This window comes from Sparus aurata, chromosome 10 (genome assembly GCF_900880675.1).
Source record: "Sparus aurata chromosome 10, fSpaAur1.1, whole genome shotgun sequence".
NCBI classification, from domain to species: domain Eukaryota; kingdom Metazoa; phylum Chordata; class Actinopteri; order Spariformes; family Sparidae; genus Sparus; species Sparus aurata.
In genome coordinates this window covers 32,532,951-32,559,084 of record NC_044196.1, presented here as the reverse complement: position 1 = coordinate 32,559,084, position 26,134 = coordinate 32,532,951, and the positions used below count along the sequence as shown (strand labels likewise).

General features: G+C 42.5%; 1 protein-coding gene across 8 annotated transcripts in view; it reads left to right on the top strand.

Annotated features, from left to right (window-relative positions):
• kcnip4a (potassium voltage-gated channel interacting protein 4a) overlaps positions 1-26,134 on the top strand; it is a 132,716-nt gene that overhangs the window by 83,446 nt on the left and 23,136 nt on the right. Inside the window, exon 1 of one of the 8 annotated variants that reach the window (XM_030430390.1) lies at positions 3,289-3,349. The exons of 5 other annotated variants lie outside the window; for them this stretch is intronic. In XM_030430390.1, the coding sequence (XP_030286250.1) occupies positions 3,304-3,349 (46 nt within the window). In that variant the 5' untranslated portion in view covers positions 3,289-3,303. Of the gene's footprint in view, positions 1-3,288; positions 3,350-7,796; positions 7,970-22,461; positions 23,065-26,134 lie in introns of those variants that run through there. 2 more of the 8 variants (XM_030430385.1, XM_030430384.1) reach the window with 2 other exon arrangements.

Here is a 26,134-nt window from a genome sequence, read left to right as displayed (position 1 = left end):
ATGTAGTGCTCTTTAGTTGAGGACAAAAAAATCGAACATGCACAGTCTGAGGGACCTTAGTACTCCTCCACTGCCCACTCTAATACTTTCCATTAATTTGCATAGCCGCATTCATCTACATGAGAAGAGATGATGATCCAGTAAGCACCCATAGGAACTCTGCCCTCCAAATCCTTTTCAGATTCCCCCTGCCTGACTGTGAGTGTTCCCACGTGTTTTAAATGTCCCAGGGTTATGAGACGTTCCGCTGTCATTACGGTGGTTCTCGGCTCGCTGATGTGTTTGGCCTTGTCGTGCTTTCAGTCGCTGTTGTTTGAAATGTCTTGCCTGTTTGTGTTGTTGGGAGCTGTTATGAGTAGACGTGGTGTAGGCGTGAGATAGGTACACTCAGAATTAGAGCTGCTCGTTTGGAAAGAGCCAAACAACAGCTGTGACTCAGGCTAACGACTGGCGAGTTAATGTTAATGCCGTTTCAGCCCCTGAAAAGAGTCAACTTAAAAGCACCACTGGTTACTTTCACAAGGCGGAAATGTAAACTAAGTTCAGCTCTGTGCTTGCGTTTGTTCTCTTGCGCTAATTCCTCGTGACATTAACACAAGGTGCGATGGAGACGTCCAGTATGGTTCTCGCTGCTGGCCCGTCTCCTTCCAGGCCTTCTGGTGTTTACAGAACTAAGCGTAGACTTCGGCCGACCACAGGGAGAGCAGCTGTCATTTTTAAGGGTAGCTGTGCCACCAGTCGCCATGATCGCTCATCGCCAAGTCAGATCGCTCGACAAACAAGCCATTTTCTGTTTATGTTAAGAATGCAACCACTCGGAGCTGATATCTATATTCTTTGTAGAGTATGACAACAGCAAAGAAATATATTTGAAGTCAACTTTCCATTTTGGAAAGAGCAACAGCTCTGTCAGACAGAATCCTCAGTAATTCTCGTCTTCAACCGTCTCAAAAAGAAGCAGACTAATGGCTTTTACCGTATGAATTCAATTCGTAGAACATCTCTTCATCACATGCAAATAATACTACGCTTTGAACTGATCTCATTACATTTCTCCAACCCATCTGTCACATGCAGCATTTTTCACAGAACTACTCATCAGAAGCGCCGGGTGGACGTCACAATGTGACAGAGAACATTTAGTATGCACATGGTCCTTTAGCACTTTCATAACACCTCAGGTGCAAGTCTATTGATCCGTATCACAGTATTACAGTCCTCCGAAGGACTCTGGCTAATTGACTGTGGTCATTAATGCAGGGTACATGATGTACAGAGCAGCTATGGACCATCCACTTTTCAACGCGTTCCTGACAGAAGGCTCGCCTTGCATGTTAAAAAGGCAGATGGGTGAATCTATAGTCTCCCTCTGGAAAATTATCTCCAATGAAATGGATTTCTGCTTCCAACATTTGTAAAATGTCAGCAGGTTTATTAAGCCACATGGCGTGTGAAAGATTTCAGTTGTTCATAGTCTCTGATATGCAAATGTGCAAAGTCTCCCCTTACATGATGGAATGAGGAGGGTCACCTTTACAGCTCCCAGTTCCCTGTGGGTGTCTTTTCTACCTCTTTGTTATCAGTAGCATGTAATCTCAGCCCATTTCAAAGTCACTGTGTCATCACACCGTATGGGTTTTTCACTTCGCTAAATTAGCATTTAAATTGAAAAGCGAAGCCACATCAGTTGGCTTTTGGGCTGCGAGCTTGTTTTGGGTTTCCTGTCGTGGCGCGGCACTCAGTGCGACAGTTTGCTCTGTGAAATTAATCACTTCACTCCCATGAGGCACGGTCACCAGTAGCACTGTAAGAGCGCTCACTTAGAACTGGATTAATGAGTAGCATCCTGCTCAGAGAAGACCTGCAGGTGCAGAGAAGTGGTTTTAGCCGTGTAGAGACATCGATGTGGCTCACAGGACAACGACGTGGCAGAGCAGCCAAAGATACAGTGTGTCACCCTAGGGTGCAGTCCTGGTTCACTTTAAACAGCCTTCCCCACCACAGTGTAGAGCCATAATACTCTGTACTGTGTTGTATCGCAGTATATTACATTGTCGAGGACGACAGATCAGAAATGATAAATTAAGAAATATCCGTAAATAGACACAAATAAATGCAAAAAACCTTAATAGAATTAAAAAAATATATATAGATGATTTATTTTGATTATTTAGTAGAGGTTTAGTGGGTAGAGGAGGCAGATCAGACAGTAACTAGTCTATTATACCAACAGGGAATAACCTCAATCATTTGTTTGTCTTCATAACCTTTTAGAAAGCAAATCCTGCATTTATTGATTAACAGGGAACAGTAACAAGTCTGATATTACCCAAAATATCAAATCATCTTTTAAAAGTTAACTTTTAAGTAAACAGGTTGAGTTGTATTAACAGTGTGCGTTTCTTCCACCTGGCTCGGAGCTTTGACTTGTTTATTCTTGCTGTTTCCACTTGATGGCAGCAAAATCAAACAGACGAGCTTCTTGCAGTGTGAAGACGACGTGAAGTTGCTTTTAACAATTGCCTTCAGAACAGGATGCCGTTTGAATTACAATGCAACATTGAAATGACTGCAAAGGGCGATATGAACGGTATAAACGTAAATCTAATTAATTTTGATAATTTACAGGAGGATGCAGGATAACACATGTAAGTCCTGTCAAGATGTCAGTTATCAGACCCTCATTTAAGTGGTCCAAACATCAGCAGATATATGCAGTGTATCCATGGAGATTCTTTTAGATTAACACACAGGATTTCACTCTTCATTCAGGGCCTGCGTTGCGTAACCAAACCCTGAATGCCCTTTTGATATTCTCTAAAATACAAAGCCCTCGTCTGATTTGATCGTATGCGAATCTTAATATTAGATCATCTACTCTTTCCAAGAAAAATGTCTTGCAAACTCATTGTACCACGTTCAATTTCGAGGAATCAAACAAGACCCAGATCAAATTAATTTGCAATTGGCCGTATGGTTTGAAGGTTACAGGCGACCGGGGCCTTCCTCTGTAATTTCTCCAAACAAATGAAGGACATTAATTTCTTTTAACGCCATGTTGCCTGATGAGAATTCAATTGTAACGTAATTTAACTTAACATAAGGACACTGATTGTGTTTATTTATTTATGTTAAGAGGTTTTAACTGCAGGCCCACCAATCACAGCTGCAATCACTCTGATTTAAATTGGCCTAAACACAGGAGGGAGAAGGAGAAGCTGCGGGTGGCTACTCACATATTGGGAATACCATTGACGAATAGTTGTCATTTCACAACTTCCTCATTGATCAACAACTGAAAGGATGATCCAAAGTGAAACTCTGGAAGGACATCAGGACATATTTCAAGGTAAAACCATATATTTGAAAACCCATTAGCTAACGTTAGCATTCTGCTGCTGCTGAGACTTGTTTAACAGAAGTTCATGGATTATCAAATATATTGTTTTAGCTTGAAATCTTTCCTGATCACTCTAGATTTTCACTGGTCAATCAAGGAAGCGGTGGAATGAGTAGGTAAACCTATTACTGCACATTGAACACTGCATGTTTAGGATTCATGAATAGTGGCTAGCAAGAGGTTGAAACCTTAATCTAAAAGTGACAAATTAATTGTGGAAATAGTTAATGGATACATCGTTAAAGTAGTAAACTAAAAGTGAAAAAATAACAGTTGAAACTGTTGATAAAATGGATACAAAGTTACTAGTTAGCTAAAAGTGATGAATAAATTAAGGGCAGGAGACCAAAAACAACAATGGTTGGAAATAAGTAATTATAACTGCTGAAATTCCTGTAATTAAAGGGATTTCCGGTGTAAATTTAATCCATGTTCCAACACACCGTGACACCGAGTAGGACCCCCCTCGAGAGATAAAGTTTGCAGAGCGCTAGCTCACGTAGCTTTAGCATCCTCAGAAACGACCACACGACAACAATACACTGCAGTAAATGGATCCAAATATAAACCGCCACCAAAAAGCCACAAATAATGCTCAGAACAGCACCAAACTTCAGCAACAGTACAAATAGGGTCTCAGCACATAGTCCGGGGCATCTAACCTCCGCTAGCTTAGCTGGATTTCTATTGTGAAGCTAAAAACAGACTTCAACTCTCCTCCATCAGCTTCTGGGTCGGGGAAGTCCCGACGCGACGATTACCGAGTGCGGTTAGAAATGCTCAATTCCGTTCTTTTCCCTGTCCGCTCTCGATAATAACTGTTATAAACTGGCAGGTAAGACACATATGAACTTTGATTGCTTTTCCATGGAGTCATAATCATACATTTTCATCCATGAGCCGCGGAACTCTACTGCACTCGGTAATCGACTCGTCGGGACTTCCCGTCAACAGGAAGCTGCTGCAGAAGAGTGGTAAATTTAGTCAGCTTTTCAGTAGAAATCCAGCTAAGCTAGCGGAGGTTAGATGCCCCGGACTATGTGCTGAGACCCTGTTTGTACTGTTGCTGAAGTTTGGTGCTGTTCTGAGCATTATTTGTGGCTTTTTGGTGGCGGTTTATATTTGGATCCATTTACTGCAGTGTATTGTTGTCGTGCGGTCGTTTCTGAGGTTGATAAAACTCCGTAAATTAGCGGTCTGCTAACTTGATCTCTCGAGAGGGAGTCTAACACAGTTTCACGGTGTGTTAGACAATGGATTAAACTTACACCGGAATATCCCTTTAAGTCTTCTTTTTGGGTACTTTTATTTTATTCCAAGTCTGTAATTTTACCCGGAATTAAGTATGCGTTATACCAAGTAATTTACTCAGTTACTTTAAAATCCTCAACTATTATTTTTTTAATACAAGTGGTTTCACTTTAATTTAGTAATATTTCATTAATGTACTTGTACTCGTACTTGATAACAGATATAATCTGTCCACCACTGCTCAAAACTTATCTGGTCTTAACTAGAAGAAAAAGAGATCCGGCTTTGGCTGCATGGAATACTTAAAAAGATAAATTCCTAGTTTTAGTCTGCTAGTTTGATGTGATTTGCACTCAGTAAGAAGAAATATAAGAACTATCCTTGCTCTTGTGCTTTAAAAAGACATGAAAAGTCAAAGAGGGATGATCAGGTGAATCAAACTTTAATCTGGTATTTTCACAAGTCATTTCTGGCCTGATGAACTTCTCATGTGATGCTCTTGTAACCCAGTTTGCAGGTGCTGCAGACGTTCTCTGCCACCTACAGTAAACCTTTTAACCAATGCACCACAATGCTCCGCAGTGGCAATTACCTTCATCACCAATCACACACTGATTGATACAGCATACTGTGTGCTGATGAAATGCACAAACCCTGATTATTTTCATTACCATTAGCCAAGGGCCTTGATTACACGCTATGCAAAGCTGCGAGGTGATTGGAGAGCAGATGTTTGCAGAGAGGAGAAAGTTTCTTGGAGATTAGGTCATGTTCTGTTATCAATGCTGGATAGAAACACGCCTCAGAAAAGAAAGAAAGGGAAATTTAAATTTAAAGACACTGGGATGTTGTTTCTTCCTCTCTGTCTGGCTTTTTGTCTTTCGCCTGTGAGACTGCTTTCACATCCTCTTTTCACCTCTACAACCCCTATTCTCTAGGAGCTTCCTACGCAGTTGTCTGTCCTGTCATGTCCAAAGAACAACACACACACTCTCTCACACACACACTCTCTCGGGGCTCCGGAGCTATATTTGGCTCATGCTCAGCTGCCACAAATAAAGAAAAGTAACTGATAGTGGGCTAAATGAGCTGCCCAATAGCATACGCAGCTCAGAGGTTGTTTCCATGGTAAATTGCTGCAAACTCCCTTTTTCTGTGAAGATGAATGCGGTTCCATCCGTTCATTCCCTGCGAGGTTTTTACAAGGGACCTCATCTGTGGGGCAGCTTTTAATAATAAACCACATTGTCACTTCTTCTAGATAAGCGTTGAAAGCGTGTCGTGGAAGAATCCTCTTCCTGTGTTTTTTCGTACGAGGCTGTGGTGATATCGCTCCGCAAGAAATAAATATTTAGCATCTATTGGCTCATTTTGAAGCCACAAAGCTCCTTTCATCTGTCTTTGGCAGCCGTATACAAAAAGATCACATGGCCCTTTTTAAAGACACATCCAGGTCACCTTTGTCTATAGGATGAGATGACTATCTGATCATTTTATGTAGAAGTTAATATATCACTCATGTTTAATATTAGATATGAAAGGTAATGAAAAATAAAACAAACAAGGCTATCCACCGAGAAATCCAGCAGCTACCTGCTGCTGACCGCAGACGCGTAACCCCTCGCAGCCTCGAGTCCTTTCTTCTCCGCCGTGTTGTCTTTCTCTCTGACCTTCCCCCTGTCATCTCTCCGTTAAGGTTTCGAGCTTCATTTTAAGTCTGGGCGACGGTGAGGTTGCACATGCAGGTTATTTCACCGGCTGACATTTTACACTGATTACTCCGCCCACAGCGTCTTCAATCATACCCGTTCTTAGTTATTTAACAGGGTAACATCTTTTCATTGGCTCAGGGAAGAAAAGCAAATCGTTCTTTCTGTCATATGATGAATATAGCAATTGCTGCTATTATCCATCCATCCTTCCTATTATCTACTGTATAACCGTGTATCGTATGGACGGTCACCACTTCATCACCGGGCTGACGTATAGAAACTAACAACCACCCAACAAGCGTTCTCATATTCACATATACGTGCACCAAGTAAGTATTTCATTTCTACATGTTTACTGTCAAATGTGTGTATGAAGTACGATCACAGATAAAACGGGCATCTCATTAGTTTTATGAAACAGGCTTACAACTGCTCAAACATATAATTCTGATTAACGCAAGTATTTATTTGGTACGCCCCTTCATAATTTTATTCCAGGGACAAGCGGCCTCTCTGCTCTAATCAAGAGTAAGGGTTACTTATAATTCAGACAGGGCAAGGAGAAAATAACAGTCTGGATTTTAATGAGAAAATATGAAGCCGCGCGATTGACAGAAAATATATACACTGATAACTGATGTAACAGAAGGTTTGTCAGGGGAGCATGAATGTGTGTACCAATTTCATGGCAGTATATTGAACACTGAGTAAAGATTTGCGTCAGAATCACGCTTTTCTACCTCATGGTGGCACCAGAGGAAAAGTCAGGGTTCAGTGAGGTTAGCGGGATTCATCGTCTGTGGACCATCGACGACAAGAGAACAAGACATGAACATAGACAGGGCAGGTATATAGACAATGAATTTACAAAATGTTGTTGTAACTCATCTGATAGTTTCAGTCGGGACCAAATATAACAAATATAAAGTATCAAATGTTTTGTCTGCAAATATGAAAAAATCTGAGTGCAGGTAAAAAAATCCAATCTCTCCGCGGTAAGCAAAAAAGTCTTCAGTGCCGCTGACCTTTGCACACATCCAAACCCAGACAGTCGTGTGTGTGTGTGTGCGTGTGTGTGTGTGTGTGTGTGTGTGTGTGCTGGAGCAACCTGTGGATCATCACCATCTCTGATTCCCTCTTTTTTAATCATTTGGTCCGTCGTTTCTCTTTGTCACAATGATCAGGTTCCTTCCCCCTCGTCCCCTCTTTCCTCCTCTCTTTTCCATTCGCGCCTCGCGCCCCCTCGTCTTCATCCCTGCCACTCCGTCCCCTCCTCCTCTTCCTCTCTCTCACACTTCTTCTCCCCCCTCCCTCCCTCTTTCCTCTCTCTTCCTCACACTTCTTCTCCCCCCTCCCTCCCTCTTTCTCCGACTTGTGCCGGTCCGCTCATCAGACCCAGAGATGCAGGGGCTCTTAAGTGGAGTAAAATGGCCTGCGGGCAGCGCTGCACGCTGAGCTCTGCGTCTTCGGCCATGGGCAGGCTGTGACCGGCCAGACATGTTGACCATGAACTTGGAGGGACTGGAAATGATTGCTGTGTTGGTGGTTGTGGTGCTCTTTGTTAAGGTGCTGGAGCGCTTTGGTTTATTAGAAGCCGGCTATGACGGTAAGAAAAAGGCAAAGTCCTTTTTTTTTTTTTGTTTTAGGTGTTTTATTTCTTCTCTATGCAGCGAGCAGCCACTTGTTGCTCAACTTTAAAGTAGTTGACTGCCTGTTGGTCTGAAGCATCTGCTGTAGAGGTTATCATCTGCTGATGTTGGTGTTTAACATAATGTTTAGACAAAGTGCCTCTGAGGATGTTCAGCCAGCATTCAGGGCTCCCATCTGTTGCTCTCATCTTTGTTTCATTAAGTGATCTCAGTGTACATTCAGCGATTTAAAAACTACAATTCAAAGATACATCACGCTGTAGAGAATACATAACAAGCGGTTATTATTCATGTTTTCACGTCGATTCTCAAATGGAAGTTGTTCTGCAGCCTCTGAATCTGTCATCCAGATATTTTAATTGAATCAGTTGCATCTCGGCATGATTCACCTGACTTGTGCTGCTAATTGGCTCAACAGTCACGATGACTCAAGCAGCCCAAATATTATTATCCGTCATTTAATCCTTTTGTTTTTGACTTTTCACTTCAAGCCTTCACTTTACGTCCAACAGCGTCTGTAGCATCTTGACACTTTGCTTCCACTTTGATTGCTGCTTTATTAAATTTGAATTAAATTAGGTTGGATGTGAAAGCGCTTGCATCATCTGTGGGTTGGCTAACTTGTTTATCCAAATGAGAGCTGAGGACTGAATGTAATCCTGCAGCAGCTGGAACCTTGAGAACTTGGATCTACACCAGCGAGAGCAGGAAAGCACCACCGTGGCAATTACCTCGGAATGAAAAGGGGTGAAATGTGAGCGCTAATGAGTTGGTTGTAAAGGAAATCTTTGGCGCTGAGTTATGTCATTCTTAAGTAGTTCCACGGTGACTCGTGTTCACATAAATGCTGCCTAATTGCGGTCGATGTGAAAGAAGATTTGTGCGTCGTGGTTGCACTTTTTTGGTTTTTCGCTCTCTATTTCGTGTCTTCCACACAGCTGAGTGGAGAACAATAGCTGAACCTGTGCCTGCTGGACACTTGTTGAGGCGCCGTGCTGATTCTTTCCCTCCAAAGTGTGAATGTAATATTCAGGAGTTGGGTCTCTTGTTATTTATATACTCTATTTACTGCCGAGGCTTGCCAAGCTGTTTGCCTTATGGCTCGGCTTTCACAAGCGAGAGGCCAACAAACATCTTCCCACCAACCACAGTGACAGAAGTTGGTGTTTAAAACTGAAATATTTGCTTTTTTCAGTTCTATTTTTCAGGTTTTCAGTGCCTCCGTGTATGTTTATACTGCTGTGATGTAATTCTGTTTCCTCGGTATAAAACCCACAACAGTGTTTTCATATGAACGCCCACTTCAAACATGCATTCTCACATAGGATGGTGAAAATCCCACTAAAGCCACTTTTCTCCATTTCCTGTCTGTGTGAGGACAGACTGAGATATGCAGTCTGTTCGTGGTTCTCTTCTTTTTCTGCTTAAATGGCTTCAAATGTTGTTGTTTTGTTGTTAACGAGCGCTGAACTAGAACATTCTAGCACCGGGACAATTGCAACCGCCTGAAAGATGAAATGCAGGGATTCCTTCTTTTTCTTTAATCATCGATACAGGTGGAAAATGATTTACAGTGCCAAACATCTCAGTCAAATGATTTATGAAAAATCACGATGAATCCTTAATTGCCCTTTTGCACATTAAAAGCACGATGATCGATGTCCGGCATTTAATTTTTACAGTCAATCAGCTCCACACCAGGAAGTCCATTAGAATCACTATTTTTGATTAAACTGGCAAACTGTTTGATAAATTGGTATGTCATGTGCTTATTTTAATATTAACTAAGCAGAGCAGTTACTTACTAGGAAGAGGAAAGACGGTTAATCATTGTAATCAGTTTGGCGTCGTTTTCTCAAGCAGTGTGTTGCGTCCTCCACATGCCTGCTCATTAGAAGTGGAATTCTTCACTAATAACTGACCTTTAGATTCTTGAGAAGCATCATAATTAATGAAAACAAAACAAAAAACAGTCCAACAAGTAGGAAATGTGTACGGCTGCTGGTTACTCTGCGGTTCTCTCCCACTCGATGGCCAACGGTTAAAAATAGACTTCCAGCGCAGCCGGACGCAAGTGGCTCTTTTCGGGTCTCTGTGCCGCTCTTGAGTGGAGTGACACCGAGTGACAGCGGAGTGCCAACAGCATGCAGGGACATGACGGCTGACAAGAACAGCCTTTGATACGGCTTTCCTCTGCAAATTGTTCCCCTGCTAAAGGTGTGGCTTTAATCAGCCAGGGAGGGACGTAACGAACGATGTCCGATCACTAACGGACAGAAGCACGGTGCCCTGCAGATTGTCACTAACCCTTTTCATTCTGAAGCCTTCGAGGGCCGTTTCTTGCACGGTATTTTGTTGGGGATCCAATTATTTTGTACTTCAGTCCACTGCCACATCGTCGCTGAAGCAGCCAGGCTGTGTTTACTGGTCAGGATATATATTCTGAGCCTTTTTTTTTTTTACTCTCTAAGCATGTGTTTTCCTCAAGCAGATTGCGGTGCATTGGTGTGATATCAACTTGGCGAGCGGTTTTCTCCTGAGGACCGTATGTAAACAAGAATATAAATGGAGCCAGTTCAAACTGCTCAGGGAGACATATGTGATGATTACCTGCTGCTCATGGCATCAGCAATATTCTCAATTTCTGTTTATCGATGAAAAGGATCAACCTTATATATTCTAAGGCGTAAATCATATATACTACAGAGTAAAGTTGTGCTTTACAGCCCTTAATGTGTTAGAGTAGGAGACACTAGCTGATCACATGAGTGGCTGCCATGATGTGGCTTTTACACGTGTTTTTTGATGTGTTTTATTGTATTTACGTTCATATAACAATTGTTGAGTGTGCCAGAGAACCAGCCACAGCAATAAATGATGGTTTTATTGCATCATAACAACAGAAAATCATCTATTTTATATAACTTGAACAAACAATACCAGCATATAAGCTCGTAAGTATATTAACAATGCTGGGAATGAAGACAACACATCTGTTGTTCACTATATGAGTCTTAAAATTGAATCTTGAAGCATGTAGTTGTTTTTTATTGATGTATATGAGAGAGTCAGCAGATGTGCCAGCAGAGGGAACCAAATCTTACCGTCAGCCTCAGTCAGTCACACGAGCACACAGGCTGGTTTCAAAGAAAAGTCTTTTCTTCGTCCACCTCTGACAAACAGTCAGAGTAACTGAAGACACAGCTGTTCCGTGTAGATTAATGAGTTGCGGCTGAAATCCTCTGACGTTTAAACATTTGATCATTTGAACAGTGGCTGTTCAGGACATTATTGACGTAATTTATTGCACTTAAAGCAAAGCATAAAATGTCGTGCGATCCATACGAAAGGGCGGCTGCAGGCGTCTTTAAAGGGCAGAAGTTCACTCTCTGGTCAGCGCCGATGAAAATGTGGATCTCATCCTAATTGCTTGCTTTTTAAATATTTGTAAGCTGGGACTGATTCGCCCTTCTGGGCTTTCTGCCTACTTTGACAGGCGTTGAAAGGCCTTTTCCTCCTGGATAGGTTAAAAATGATGTAACCTGCCACGGAACAAAAGGTGAGAGCTAATTCGGTAAAAGTAACCGACATTACAGGAATGATGTGACGATTACAATACGTTTCAGCAGTCGTTAGTGTCCAAAATACGGTGGAGAAATAGAAGATAACAGAGGAGCCTTGAAGTGTTTGAATAGCGCAGGTCGGATTAACTTGACAAATGTTCAACTCCTGACATTGTTCTGTTATGAAATGGTGTGTTGGAAAACAGTTTTCTTTTTTCATTATTTGTAATATAATTCATATTCACGTTAGCATTGCTAATGAGCTCTTTGTGCCTTTTTTATACATTCTAAATAAATGAGTTGGATATTAGTCAGTGAGGGTATATTAAAAACTATACAATTTATTATGATTTCTGTTAATAGCCTGGAGGCTCCGGCAGGTATTACAGGCGTAATTTTGCGCTTCATCGCTTCCCACTGAATTAAACACGGTTAGCGGCGTTTCCAGAGGCATTAGCTGCACAGTGTCATCAATCACGGCCGTGATAAGGGAGCAACCTGTGACTGATTATCCGAGCACACATGTACGCTGCTGTGATTTGTTCCAGGCTCTTGTAAAAGGGCAGATTGTTTTTCTGCCTTGATTGAAAAACACTTGAGTCTGAACTGTTGAGCTGTGTGTAGTTTTTAAGCCACGTTGTTGATTATGGACTCATACAATCAGTTTTGTTTGAGCGGCCTAGCTTTCTATCAACCCCTAACCTGCTTACATGCTAAACATTGGTAGAGTTTGTATTAAAGGTGCAATATGTAAGAATTATCTTACATTATCAACAGAGTGGGAAGAAATATGAGTTTATATGTCGTGTAGAAGAGATGTGTACCTCAAGTTCACATGCTAACTAGCTAGCCTCGCGCCGGAAAACTTCTCCCACTGGTCCAAAGCTCCATTGTTAGCAGTGTGAACACCAACACCCTCCTTGGTAGTCCAGCTAGCTGCAGGGCTAACTGAGCTAACGCGCTAATAGTAACTACAGTCATGGATGTATGAAAAGAATAGTTTGCAGCAGTTGGCAGCTACTCTGCTGATACGCTGTCCCTGTTAGAGTGCAGTATGAATTCAAGGTGGCCGGTTCTTACATATTGCACTTTTCAGCCTCTCCTGTTCTGATTCGATGAGCAGGGATATTAGATTTAGCTTGTCAGGGTTCATTGATCCATCCTTATTTGTGCTCGCTTGAAAATGCTCTCCAAATGTCCCATATATCTCAGCACGAGCTAGTTTTTTATTTGCGGTTGGGATTTGTGAGTTATACATTTGTTTCACGACCTACCTTTAGATTAGAACGAGCTGTCGGCCAGCAAAGAAAAATAAGTTTAATTCGGAGAGATTCCACCTTCTCTGACCTCTAAAATCAAACCTATGTAGAAGAGTTTTAGTTTATAATTTGCGTTTAGCATTTAATAGAGTAGATCAGAGTGTTTCTTCTCCTCTTTTTCGTTATCATGCTGACATTTGATGTGATCAGATCATATTTCCAGTGCGCAGCTTGTTTTTACTTATAATGTACTGAGCTCACAGAAAAATATAGATGTGTGCTGTTGGTGTTCTCTCAGTTTTCACATTGGCACAAACTTCTCACCCGTTATTTCACCACCTCCCAATGTCGCACTCCGCTTGATTGTGTGCCGCAAAGAATATGTTGCTATTTATTGTTGCTGGGTTGTGTGTAGCTGCATCCACTGTTATAAGACTAGAACGTAATCCTGTTGGACTATAGATTCCTTGTTTTCATAATGTTTAGAAAAGCTGTAATTGTGTTGCCACCGAACACTATGTCATTGTCACTGTGTAACAACTGCACGTCTCTGAAGGACCATGAATATATTTAGTTACATTGATTTCAACGCCGTTCATTTAATCTGCTTTAGATCTTTAGAGAAAAAAATCCTTGACAGGAACTTCAGGTACCTCCGCCACAGGGATGAATATGTTTAAATTTAACGAACTGGAATGATATTAAGTCAGTCAAGGTGTGCGATTTAATTTTTTCTCTTTAGGGTCATTAAAACTTGTACTTTATTCTGCTGCGTGCTCGGCTGCTTCACAGATCTGTGGACAAAAACAACTCTGATAAATATTTTTTCCTCATGTAATAATGTAGACGAGGGAGGTCTCTGCACAATTAAAAAGGCACGCCGCAGTATTGAATAGCATAATATTTGGTACAGGGAGATTAACACCTCGGCTGTAAGGTTGCCTCAGGACTTCCCCTTGTTTACAATATTTAACAGCGCCTTCCGCTTAATAATTTTTTTCATTAACTTCTTCATGAGTTACCCGCTCTTCCTGACTTGAGGGCTTAAAGGAAATTGTTTTTTATTCTTTCCTGATTGTGAGTAAGGATACAGTAAGGTGGAAATGTTGGCGCTTCGCAGCAAGACAGCGTTGTAGTCTTCTGCGAAACAACCGACGTAGATCAGGATTCGTTTTAAAACGTTGCAAAACGACTGAAAGAAAACGCCTCTATACAACTCTTAAAGTGAAACTCTCGCCAGAATGCAACCTAGGCTTTTTTTGTGAATGTATATGAGTCAAACCTTCGTGTAAAAGCATAATTACGACAAAAGAGGCACTTCTATGATTTACCGTATTTTCGTTTTCGGGTCAAGCTAATTTTTTCAATGCAAGGGGCACTCTTACGATAGCATCAAAATCTCTATTTTTAAAACACTAAGAAGGCTCGACACAACATGAAACTTTGCTTGTAGCATCACCAGGGTCTCTACACATGAACACGAGCCTTGAGAACATAGTTTGTGTACACAGAGTTTACTGAAAAGAAGGTTTTTCTGTTATTGACACCATGGATGCACAGTTAGCTTAGCAGCAAATGTGAACATTTGGCTTGAAAAGAAGGTGTAAATAATATCTTTTCGAATCAGTTTAGGACTTTTGAGGTTCTGGAGGCTTGGATTATGCTGGGCACGCTGCATTGAGTCATTGCATGTATTATGCAGTATTTCTTTTGATTTAAAAACAAGTCCCCATCTACTTCAACATTAAAAAACATCAGCTTTGCACATTTTTTATGGGGGAGGAAATGCATTCAGCATGATGTTAGACCTCAAGGACACTCGCAGTGAACACACTGGTTGTTAACAGATACTTCAATTTGAAGGTTTGTTTACAAGAAAAGCTCCACCAGGGACCTTTAAGCAACCTTAAAGCTGCATGGAGTGTTTTTTGAGCAGAGAAGGGCAGAGGGTAGAGTCTGACACAGACTCACAGCTGTAAGCTGCACTATATCAGCTCAGACGAGGCGTCTTACGCATCAGAACAGAAGCAAGTCTTTGCTCCTCCTACCTGTTGAACGCAAATCCAATATTCACTCAATCCATCAGCTCAGGCTCTCTTTGGTGGCTTACCTCAGCTGTAATATGAATATTACAGAGATTCATTTGATTTAATGCTCAATAGAGTTTGAGGAACATGATTTCTGCTTTCAATAAGCCAGGAAATTAAACAAGGCATTTGCATTTATATATTGCTAGTGCCTTGACTTAATCCCTTACTGTACACTTAATGATATTTTTTTCCACTAGTCTCATTAGTTCTATGAGGCCCTGTCGCTCTCGAAATGTGTGATTCCTTTAAGAAATAACCACCTGTATTGATTTCCTCTGAGCGTCTGTTTCTCTCTGATGAACTCTGCTCACCATACCTCATCCTCCGGACAGTGGCTCCAGTTGTTCCGTACTCCGTCTAGCATTTTATGCCCCTCTCTCTTTTTTTTACTGTTCCTGCTAATGCATATCCTCTGTTGACCTTTGCACCCGATGTTCAGTTTGACTGGCACTTTGCAGCGTGAGGGATAGCGCACCGTAAATCACATGACAGGCTGGCGACCCGTGTCTGGCTCTTGGCCGCTACGTGTTGTCTGCAACGAACTGTAAGATCGCCACAGCAGAGCTACTGTGGCTGAGACACGGAGAAAAAGCAGGTCAGTGTTATCAGCGCAGGCACACTGCCCTGTCCAGCTGCAGACGATGCCATTGACTTTTCCCTTTTACAATAGAGCTAATCTTCTGGAATGCATTAGGTTGTTGATAAAACATCTAGTGATCCTGCTTGCATGGAAGTTAACTTGTCTTACAAGAAGCCAAACTACAGTGTACACTGAAGACTTCACTGTCAATTTTAACAATTAGAAAAAACAGATTTTAACATCACACAAGGCAGCTTAATCATTCATCTCCAGGCTGCTGTCTAGGCTTATTTCAACGAGAGCGTGTTTGTCAACTACAGTATATGTGCTGGTATGATCACTGTGCAGTATGTAGTTATATAACCCTTAGCTCAGGAGGTAGAGCAGGTTGTTTCGTAATCGTAAGGTAGCTGGTTTGAATCCCTGGCTGCGTGTCAAAGTATTCTTGAGCAAGATACTGAAACCCAAAAATTGCTCCTGATGAGCAGTTGGCACCTTGCATGGCAGCCTCTGCCATCACTGTGTGAATGTGTTGGTGAATGTGACAAGTGTTGTTTGGAAGAGCGCGATAGAAATGCAAGCCCATTTTCCTCCGTTACACTGCAGCTATTGCGACGTTCAGCTCCGATTTGAACTGAACTCTCATTGAAACAACAAAATAGGTAGACAAAATTGGAAAAAAAGGTTTCAAAAATAAAGGAATGACGCTTTGAGGTGAGCGTCCCCACATCTCCATCTGGCCTTCTTTTGCACAATGTCATGACTGCAACTAACGATATCATCACTGATTGGGTAAAAAAAAACAATGGAAGAAACCTCAGGAAGAGCCACAGAGGAGGGATCCCTCTTCCAGGACGGACAGACATGCAATAGATGTTGTGTGTACAGAAAAGAGCAACAATTCACAGTTTACAGGTACATCGACAGAAGATCTGATACAAGTTATGCAATGTTAGTGGAACCAGGAGACGACCGAGCAGGACGAGGCATCACCAAGTGGAGCCCGAGCCAGACGACCTCCTGTCCACCATGTTGACCTGGAAGAGGGCAGGCCACACAAGATAATTAGTAATAGACAGAGAGAGGCATCAAGATTTACAGAAATAAGGATATGAGGAGATAGTGAAGCAGAGGAGAGCAATGATCCAGGAGAGCCCGGGGTGTGACGATCCAGATCAGTCAGTATTTCAAGGCAGCAGGAGCCCGGAAATGGTGGATGGTCCCAGGGGCCCGTGGTCCATCAGAAGGGAGCCTGAAAGAAAGAGGGGAGGAGGAGGAAGAGAAGTAGGATCCAGCTGTTATTTGTATCAGCAAATTGTCAATAAATGTTAGAAAAATTTGATTTTTCCACAATTTCCTTGGGCCTTTCAAGTCCAAGGTAATGTCTTTAAATCACAATATGAAAACATAAGATATTCACCTTACAAGAGACAATAAAAAGCAGAAAATCCTTACTATTGAGAAGCTGAAATGTTTGCTAGACAAATAATTTTTCTGTGCATCGTGATTCAGCAGAAATACCATGCTGGTGCATATGCCGTGAAAGCCCAGTTTGGATTAAAAGATTACATTTCAAGCGTGCATCCAGAATCGGCCCATTGCTTTTAAAACTTGTGTCTTTTCACAGGAGTTGCGAACACGTTAACTCAACTGGATTAAAGTGATTCAGATGGGAAATGATCAGCACGGAGAGTTCAAGCTCATGTGTTTACTACCCATCCGACCTTGAATGATGAGACATTACAGCAGGATCCGCAAACATACATCCGTTATTATCTTGATAACATTCAGTGGGCTGAACAACGGCTCCCACGTGAAGCCAAAGCTGTCGCGCTTGTCGATACCTTCCTGATGGGTTGAAAATTGCAAATTCAGGTAAATGCGTGCGTGCACAGGAGAGTCCGCAAAAAATAAGTCATCAATATCAGAGTCACCCCATGCCACCTCCATGGTTGATTGCACATGCTGCTTCGCTGAGGGTTGCCCCGGTTCACAGCTTATAATTGCCTTCCCCTTCACAGGTGCCGCTTCAGTAAATATGACAGCCTCATTTTAATGTGCCTTGGAAAAACACAATCCAAACACTAATGCCGCTTTGCATGCCTGAGCAAATCACTGCAGGTGTCGCCTAATTATATCACCCACTTGTACCTTGAGCTGATCTGTAAACAGCGACGCGATCCCATCTCCGCCCGTCTGCCGTTGCTTTGATTGATTATGTCGAAGCCGGCTCCAGTCTCCTGGTCCCGAACGTTCACTTTGTGCCTCCAAAAAGATAAAACTTGTCTAATACTTAATGAAAATTTTGGTCTTGGGGCTTTTAAGCGCAATTTGATGCTGTCTGAGAAAAAACTAATTCAGAGGTTGCTTCATTCTTCGCAAAAGACTCACTTAAATTCCTTCTGCACCTGTGGCGTTCAATTTAGTTTCATCACGATTTTCTTTTCTACACCTAATAGTCTAAGCAGTTTGTCCTCACCATTACCTACAGTGTTGAAAGTGGAACATTTAGGCTTGTTTTCGGTTGTTTTTACCTTTCTCTATGTGTTCTACCTAACTGAAGCCCTGCTGGTGAGGCTCATTCATTGATCTGTTTGGTCATGTCCTCCATGTCGACTGTGTCCAGACAAGAAGTGATAAGATCCTCCCCTTGCGGATACCGAGGATGGAAGGTGGCGAGACAGGTGGCAGCGATGAGTGAGAAAAAAAGCGCAATCTTTTCCCAAGATCAATGACTATCAGTCCACAGAGGCAGATGAACAAAAAGGCTGCCGATTCGTCACCCGGACTTATCCAGTTCGTTACACACTGCAGAGATGGAGACAAGACAGACCTCAGTGCAGTTTGACATTTCAGACTCGGATCAGTTAGAGATACGGCCCGTCAGAGTCTGCGGAAGGTGGACGAGGTCTTTGTTGAAGCCATTTACCGAAGACATGATGGCATGTGGTGATTTGGGTGGTGCAGGTTGTCATCAGGGGATGGAGAAGACAAATTATACCAGTTTTTGTTTCTGAAAGCAAGAAGCAGGTACTTTACCCTTCGCTATGAAACAGGAAGGTTTTGCTGAAGTGATGAGGTTTATTTTTTAATGTGATTTGGTTGAGAACACTATTCCTTGAAATATTCTTAATTTCCTCTGATAATTAAACCTTACAAAGACCAGATAACTAGTTTTTCAGGTGCTCCAAATTTGATATTCAGCAAGGAGTAACTCTAACCCTCCAGTGCTCTCAGTGGAAAACATCACTGAGTCATCGGCTTTCTCAGTAGCCCTCCATTCAAGGGCGCTTTTGTACTCAAATCTTTGTTTCCCATCAAAGAAATGTCAACACTCTGCCGCTCCCATCTTCTTTTTTTTCTGATTTAAATACAAAATCATTTTGCGATTCGAGTCTTCCAAAAAACAGAATAGCCTTGTCGCCTCTCCATCTGTCAGGGCTGCCGGGCTGCAGCAGCGTAACAGCGGTGATTGTCCAGAATTTGTGTGACATTAATGGAGCAAGATGTGAAAATGTAATATTCACCTGTCAGCAGCATTGATAGAATCATGGCTTCTGTACTATGACTGATGCTCCATGGATAGATACAAAAACAAAACATCCCCCCACTCTTTTTCCTGCATTGCTTACCCTCTCACCTCCACCTTCATTGCTTTAATAATGTATTGGTTGGATATAGTATCTCTATGCTCGAGAGAGGTTATGATTGGTCAATCATACGTACATGTTTTATTAACCATCAGTGGATCAGGGACTGTTTGGAGAGCCAGGACACGGCAGAGCGAGGCCTGAGGCGATGCATCCCCCCCTGGCTTCGGGAAACTTGGCTGCATTCAGGAAACTGATGCCTCTGTTGGCTGCTGCACATGTGCGATGTGATGCGACTGTGGCTTCATTGATGTAGTGCCAGTCCCCACATGTTGGCAGCGCTGCCGTGAGCTGGATGTTTGCAGCCCAGAATTCACTGAGGCATCCAACAGTTAGGTCAGCTTACACCCAATACACTACACTGTACATGACAGCTGGGTAATGCTTTGAACCAAACCGGCAATTCTTCCTCACGGGAGTGGTTTTTTTTTTATTAACTTTGATGGACTTACTACTGTGCCACAATAACATTTGAAATGGCTCTCATTCTATTTAGTATTTCAAATGCTTTGTTCTCTTAATCCTGCAACAACTTTTTTTTTTTTTTTAGCTACTCAGCCACAGAAATAAGCTGCAGCAGCATTAGCAAACATTCAGAGTCGTGTTTCTGGCCATCTGACAAATTCAAGTCCAGTGTTAACTCTCAGTTTAGCTCTGTGTATATTTAAACATTCCACTTTGTTGACCAGATAGTCTTTAACTTTGTCTGCCATTTGGTGCAGAGCAATTAGGAAAAAGAGAGTCCACAAACAGCTGCCCGCCTGCTAAAGCTGGAGACGACTCTGATGAGAGCCAGAAGAGTGAAAGTTGCAGGTTTAAAAACTCAAACTTAAAAGATGTAAAAACGCGAGTTAAAACTTCCAAATCATACATTGTAATCTGATGAGTTGTTGTATATGTCATCTTAAATGTTTAATCAAAAAGCGAGTTGGCAGTCTCGTCACCTGTGCGTCAGACAAACTGGGAATTGGAAACTGATGTGTTCTGGAAATGTTTTTTTTTTTTCCTGGTTGTTACCTCTTAGACGAGGAGAATCTGTATGCTAATGTAGGCTGATAGTAACGGAAAGTCCATTCATTAGTGGCGACTTGGAAAAAAAAATAGACTCTGCAGTCACTCTTTCCTGGAACAAGCTTATAAACAGGCTGATTTCCCAACCAGGAAGCGTGCATCACGGTGTTGTTGTCTAAAAAAAAGGCACATCTTTCTGTAATTCTGCTTTAAAAACAGCACTCACACACACTCACACTGTCCGTAGTTTCTGTGTACAGTGAAATGTGACCCTCTGGCACTGCCGTCATATTTCCTCCAAGTCCATGACGACTGTCTGTCAGTGTGTGTCAGTGTGTTTTCTTCAGTGTGTTTTCTTCAGTGTCTGCGTGGATGAGACTCGCACAAAAAAAGACTCCTCACATGGCCGCGGGCCATCCAGATTAAGTAGGATGTGCCTGCCGAATATTATTTTCTTTTTCAAATGGCATCATGCTGAATTATTCACAAAGATTCTTTTTCTTTTTTTTGTTTAAAGCAGACTTGAAACGCTTATTTTCAATTCTGTGTTGCTCAGAAAAGAGCAGCAGCAGCAGCAGCAGCAGATGGACTGCATGTAAATGAATGCATGTGGGTTTTTTCCGTGGCTGGAATAAGCTGAGTCTTATTGAACATTTATCATAGGGCAATTGAGTAAGTGGCAAGTGACTGTTCCTTTAGCAGTGCTAATATAATTCACCGGCGCACTGATTGTAATTAAAGTGGCTTTGTGCATTTGCATCAGTGATGTACTGCTGGAGTATTTGCTCCGTTTAGAGTTGCAAATGAATGAACAAAATTCATGAGCTTTTAGATGTTTTGAATGTGTGTTTAGTTGAATCTTTGATGCTGAGTGCAATCATGGATGACTCATTTCACTTCCATTCTTTTTAAATGAAGGACACTGTTTTTCGACAGATTGGTGAAGAGCTAATGAATCTGTTGGTGGGTAGTAATGACTATGACTACACAGGGACAGTAGATGGTGGTGTCTTCACTTATCTGCTCCGAACACCGACTACATGAATCAGCCTCGCTCTCTTGCACGCACTTTGTTCTCTTCATCAGTCTGTTACATCTCAGTGGAATCAAACTCCCCTTGAAAACAAGCGGTTACATTTAATGAAGTGGTGTGGATCAATGCTTTTTCCCCTCCCTCACTTTCTATGGTCTTTCATCAGTGTGTGTAAATACCGCTGAGACATGTTCACTCCTCTGTTCCTCCTCCCCATCACCCCTTCTGTCCTCGACGTCAGACGCCTGGAGAAGGCAGAATTAGCAGCTGGACATTTTTAGGAACTTTTCACATTCGTTGCTCTTCTTTCTCCCTTTTGTTGTTTTCTGTTTCATGTGTTTTGTCATAGCTTTAACTTTTAAAAAAACACTTTCTTGAAAAATTACCATATGGGAAAGCTTTCCGAAAGCCTATTTTCAACAGCAGTTCGAAGCGTGAGAGATTTATTTTGTGTACGAATGCTGAACGGTAAAGCTATTGTTTTGGCTGTCCATCTTGCTTTTCAGAGTGGAATTATTTTCCCTCCCTTTCTTTATTGTCTTTAACTCCAATCCTTCCCATAGCACAGAAATGGGGTCATTTTCATGATTGAAAGATACTGTTATAGTAGGTCTGTACCAAATGTCATTTATTCACATCCAAAGCTTCTATTGAGGCTTCTGAATGAAGATTTGCATGTCTGTCTTCATATTTTATATCATCATCACTCCAAAAAGAAAATTAAGAAATCCTTGAACAAAAAGCCCATTTTGAATAAAGTGATTCATCAGATTAAATGGTGCGCTGGAGCAAAAGACATATATGGTCTTACTTTTATAATGACTTTAATGTAATAGTTAGATATGATCAATAGTTTGAGCCAAAATGGGTTTTAATATTGTTAATTAAACACAAGTCAGAAATATTAGTATCCAGCCAGTGCAGGAATCTTAATGAAGCAATAGTATGATAGACTCATTTTTATCTGCATTTGTGCAGAAATACTTTATTTAAACATGCAAAACAAAGCTAGACTACACAGTAGTAATAACCAAACACAAACATGCACTCAGTAACTCAACACTGGCCTTCATCAACACACCCTGTGCTGTCATTCGGTTCTGTATTTGCATTTTCTGATCGGTTTCTACACGTCTTAAGTTATCATGAGCACACGCAGCTCACGAGAGGTTGTGCATCTTCCACCGTAGCACCACCACACCTCCCCTCTGCCTCGCTCTCATCTCCCCTCCCTCCTCACTCATATCCACTCCCTCTCATCTTCCCTCCCTTTACTTTGCAGTGAGGCAGTCAGTGCGCCTGAAAGAGCGAGAGAGAGCCACAAACTGTCAGAGAAGAGCAGAGTTTGCTTTCACGTGTCTCATCTGCGAGGAGAGGACAGAAGAGATCGGCATGCGTGGACTTTCTTCTGTGATTCAGCTTTTTTGAATTCTCGGTGACCTCTTGAGATCACAGAGATCCTTCATAACTCCTGCTTGCTCACAAACCTGGGGCCAATTTTTCTCGCGTTTTGAGCTCCTCCATTCTTAGCCTTACCCAGACTGGATTTGGGGAGCGAGCGGGCAGTAGGCGGGTGCCAGGGAGCGCCCGGCCCGTGCGTGTGGGCCGGTGTAGCGCTGGAGTTGGTGCAGGGGAACTGGAGTGCAGGGCCGGGAGGGAGCGCTGGTCCTGGCGGCCCCGAGGGCGAGGAGGCCGGCTCAGGCTCCGGGTTCGGGTCTGGGTATGGTGGCCAGGAGTGGGCCGAGGGTGGAGCAATGCTGAACGCGATCTGGGAGACGGAGGGGCTGCAGACGGTGGGCATCGTGGTGCTGGTGTTCGCCTCGATCAAGCTGCTGCACCTCCTGGGGCTCATCAGCTTCTCAGAGGGTAAGATGCTGACGGAGAACGAAGGAGAAAAAAGACAGAAATCACAGCTGAAATAGAGAATCGCTTGCTGAAAGATACGTGATACGTAGTGAAAATTGCCAATAGATTTTTGAATCAGTCATTTCCAGTTTCTGTCTCTGCGTTGGCTCGAACTCTCCTGAAAGTCGCTTGAAGTTTGAAGACAGCAATTTGAAAAGCTTAATTGAGGTCACCACACCAAAGCAAAGAACGTCTCGGCGACTCTTTTGTCTGACGTTATGAAAACAGAAAATGTGACAGAAATATGTGTGAGCTTGCGATGCGACTGGAGGGAGGAAGATCCTGAGCGGGGAGAATGTGTCGGGACAGAAAGATGGAAGAGCTTGAGAGACGGCTTCTGACTGAATTTCTAGAGCTGAGAAATGAGAGTTCCTGTCATTTTTCAGGCATCTGAATTCATTATTTTTCATAGATTGCAGAGTTGATGGAGTCTTCTTTTTTTTTTGCGTATAAATGTGTGAACTTCCTTGTGTACATGCATCTCATTGTTGCCTCAACTCAAGGCTCACTTTGCACAGAGCTTGTCAGGCCTAAATAAACTGCTTAGTTTGGATCCACTGCAGTCGTCTCATTAAATTAAGTAGAGCAGCATAGTAAGCAGTTTGAGCTCCAAACTAGCCCATCCGTCAGACCCCTGTTTAGTAAACACGCCTTATTTTCTAATTAGGATACTCAATCAGCTGCTGTATGCATATTCAGTGAGAAAAGATAAGAAAAAGTAATAATAGTGGGTAGCTGGAAAAAGCTGACCTGACCTGAGGGAAGTGTTTACACGGAGCAGCGGTGGTGTTAGCGTCTGCGGTGGTGTTATTCCAAAGCAGCACGTGTATTCATTTGTGTGGCCTGTGAAGCTCCTGCTCAGCGTAACAGTTTACATCCTTCACTAAACAGCGGCAGGCAGAAACGTGCCCCCCCCCCCCCCTCGCTCTGTCTAAACAACGCAGCCAACTAGCCGTGATATTGATTGTTTTCCACGGTGAAAAGATACAGATGTCAAGCCGCCGCGTCGAGCGCCGTTCGCCTGTCGATGCAATCTGTATTCCTCACAGGTGTCTCGGAGTGTAATTACTTAGAGAATATCTGCTATCTGAGCCCGAGGTACCTGACAAGCAGTCGATACAGGTATTGATGCTGTGTGCATGTGTTTGAAGTTATGTTCAGGGAGAAGGAGCGGAGCACAACAGATAGAAAAATAAGGCAATTGGTGTTGAGAATAAGAGATCACAGATGTTTTAGAAAATATTAACACAGGCGTTTCGCACACTTGGAGACTTGATGGGACGTGAGCTGCATGTTTAATGGGGTCGGAGGAAACTAAGTTCAAATTAAAACCTTTGCATAGGCAGAAACCATGAGACAAATGATCATTTTCTTGTTTATTCAATCCTTTAAACCACTGATTACTCTTGCTTTATCTAGCCAACTGTGCTAAACTCAAAGATGTTAATATTACCATCATATATAAGAAAGAAGAGCGTCAAATCCTCACATTAAAGAAGTGAACCGTGCAGATTTAAGGCATTTTTGCTGGAAAAGAAAATTATTAATCATGATAAAAAAAATAGTTGCCAGCTCAGTGATGAGCTGCTTAGTGAGCTTTAGCTAATCTGTTGGTTATTTTTCGTATTAATTGATTGATCTTTTAGTGTTTAAGGTCCCAACAACAATTCACAGGCCCAAGATATAAATTTTGCAGTGATCGAAAAGCACAAAGTCATCGTTCAGAAGCCCTAAACAGCAAATGATTGTCACTGTCGCTACGTAAGACCCAAGCAATTAATTCTCCATCCAATCGATTAATCAGTTAGTGCTGCGATCAGAGTTCAGGACTTAGTTCAGTCCAGACCACTGAGCCACTGTCTCCTCTTCACACAAACAGTCACAATAATAACCTCTGTTGACACACATCCCCTTTTGCAGCTGTCACCTTCTGCCATAACTTAAAAAAAAAAAAAAATGTTTTTCACCTATTTTTACTTTGGTAAAACCTCTGGGGAGGTGTTTAACTGAGCACGCTCGCTCTGCTTCACTCTCATACAATCAGACATGTTCACAGCTGGGAGCTGCCCAGTACAATCACATCCCTCTCCTGCCGGCCACCTGAGCAGCTCCCACCGAGGTATCTTGGGGATAAAAGGTCTAGCACTAAACGTCTCTGTGCGGTAAACGCTGAGGGAGTTTCTCAGCTGGGCCGCAGATTCAAACTGGCAACTCTCCAGTTGCAGCAGAGAATGCGAGCTGAGAGAACTCTCTGGAGTTATTGTCCGCTGCCTCAGTCTTTACTGTAGCGGCAGCTGGCAAAGAGGGGAAGCTGAAAGCTTTGTTAAGATCAAGTCGTAGCAGACCACACATTGCAGGCGGAGGGAGTCACGGCTGGCCTGCTGGGACTGTGCACTCTGATCGCTCCTCCTGCAGATTATAAGGACTTCAGACCTGAAAAACATAGTTTATTAACAGCCTCTGCCTGCCACTGGCATGCATCCACGTTGAAGAAGTTTAACAAGATCATTGCGTCAGCCCATGCATAATCACCAGGGCATTGTACTGAGCAAGGCCTGGAAAGCAGCGTATGTGTAGCCACTTGCAGTTTAATTATGAATGTAGCATGTATTCCTGCGATCTATCCCAAGGCTAGTGTTTGAATTTCACAGCAGCTGGCTCCCTGATGGCTCCAATTGGCTGGTGAAATCATTTAAAGAGCCCTCTTGTCAGACATTCTCTTTCTTTTGTGGAAATTTGGCCTTTGTGGAAATGTATCGTCATTTCCTAGTCTGATTTGCTCGCAACCAAAAAAGTTTTCTCTCTCACACACACACACACACACATGCACACGCACGCACATGCACGTCCGGATCTTTTGCACACATATGTATATTTCTGCAGTCAAACGAGGCAGAGCCGAGAGTGCAAAGTGCTGAGCAAAGCCTCATAGGGTGCAGACTAATCAGTGTGTCAAACAATGATAAATAATTCTCTCGTTCAGACGCTCACAGCAACACCCCCAACCACAACCACAACCCCAACCCCAACC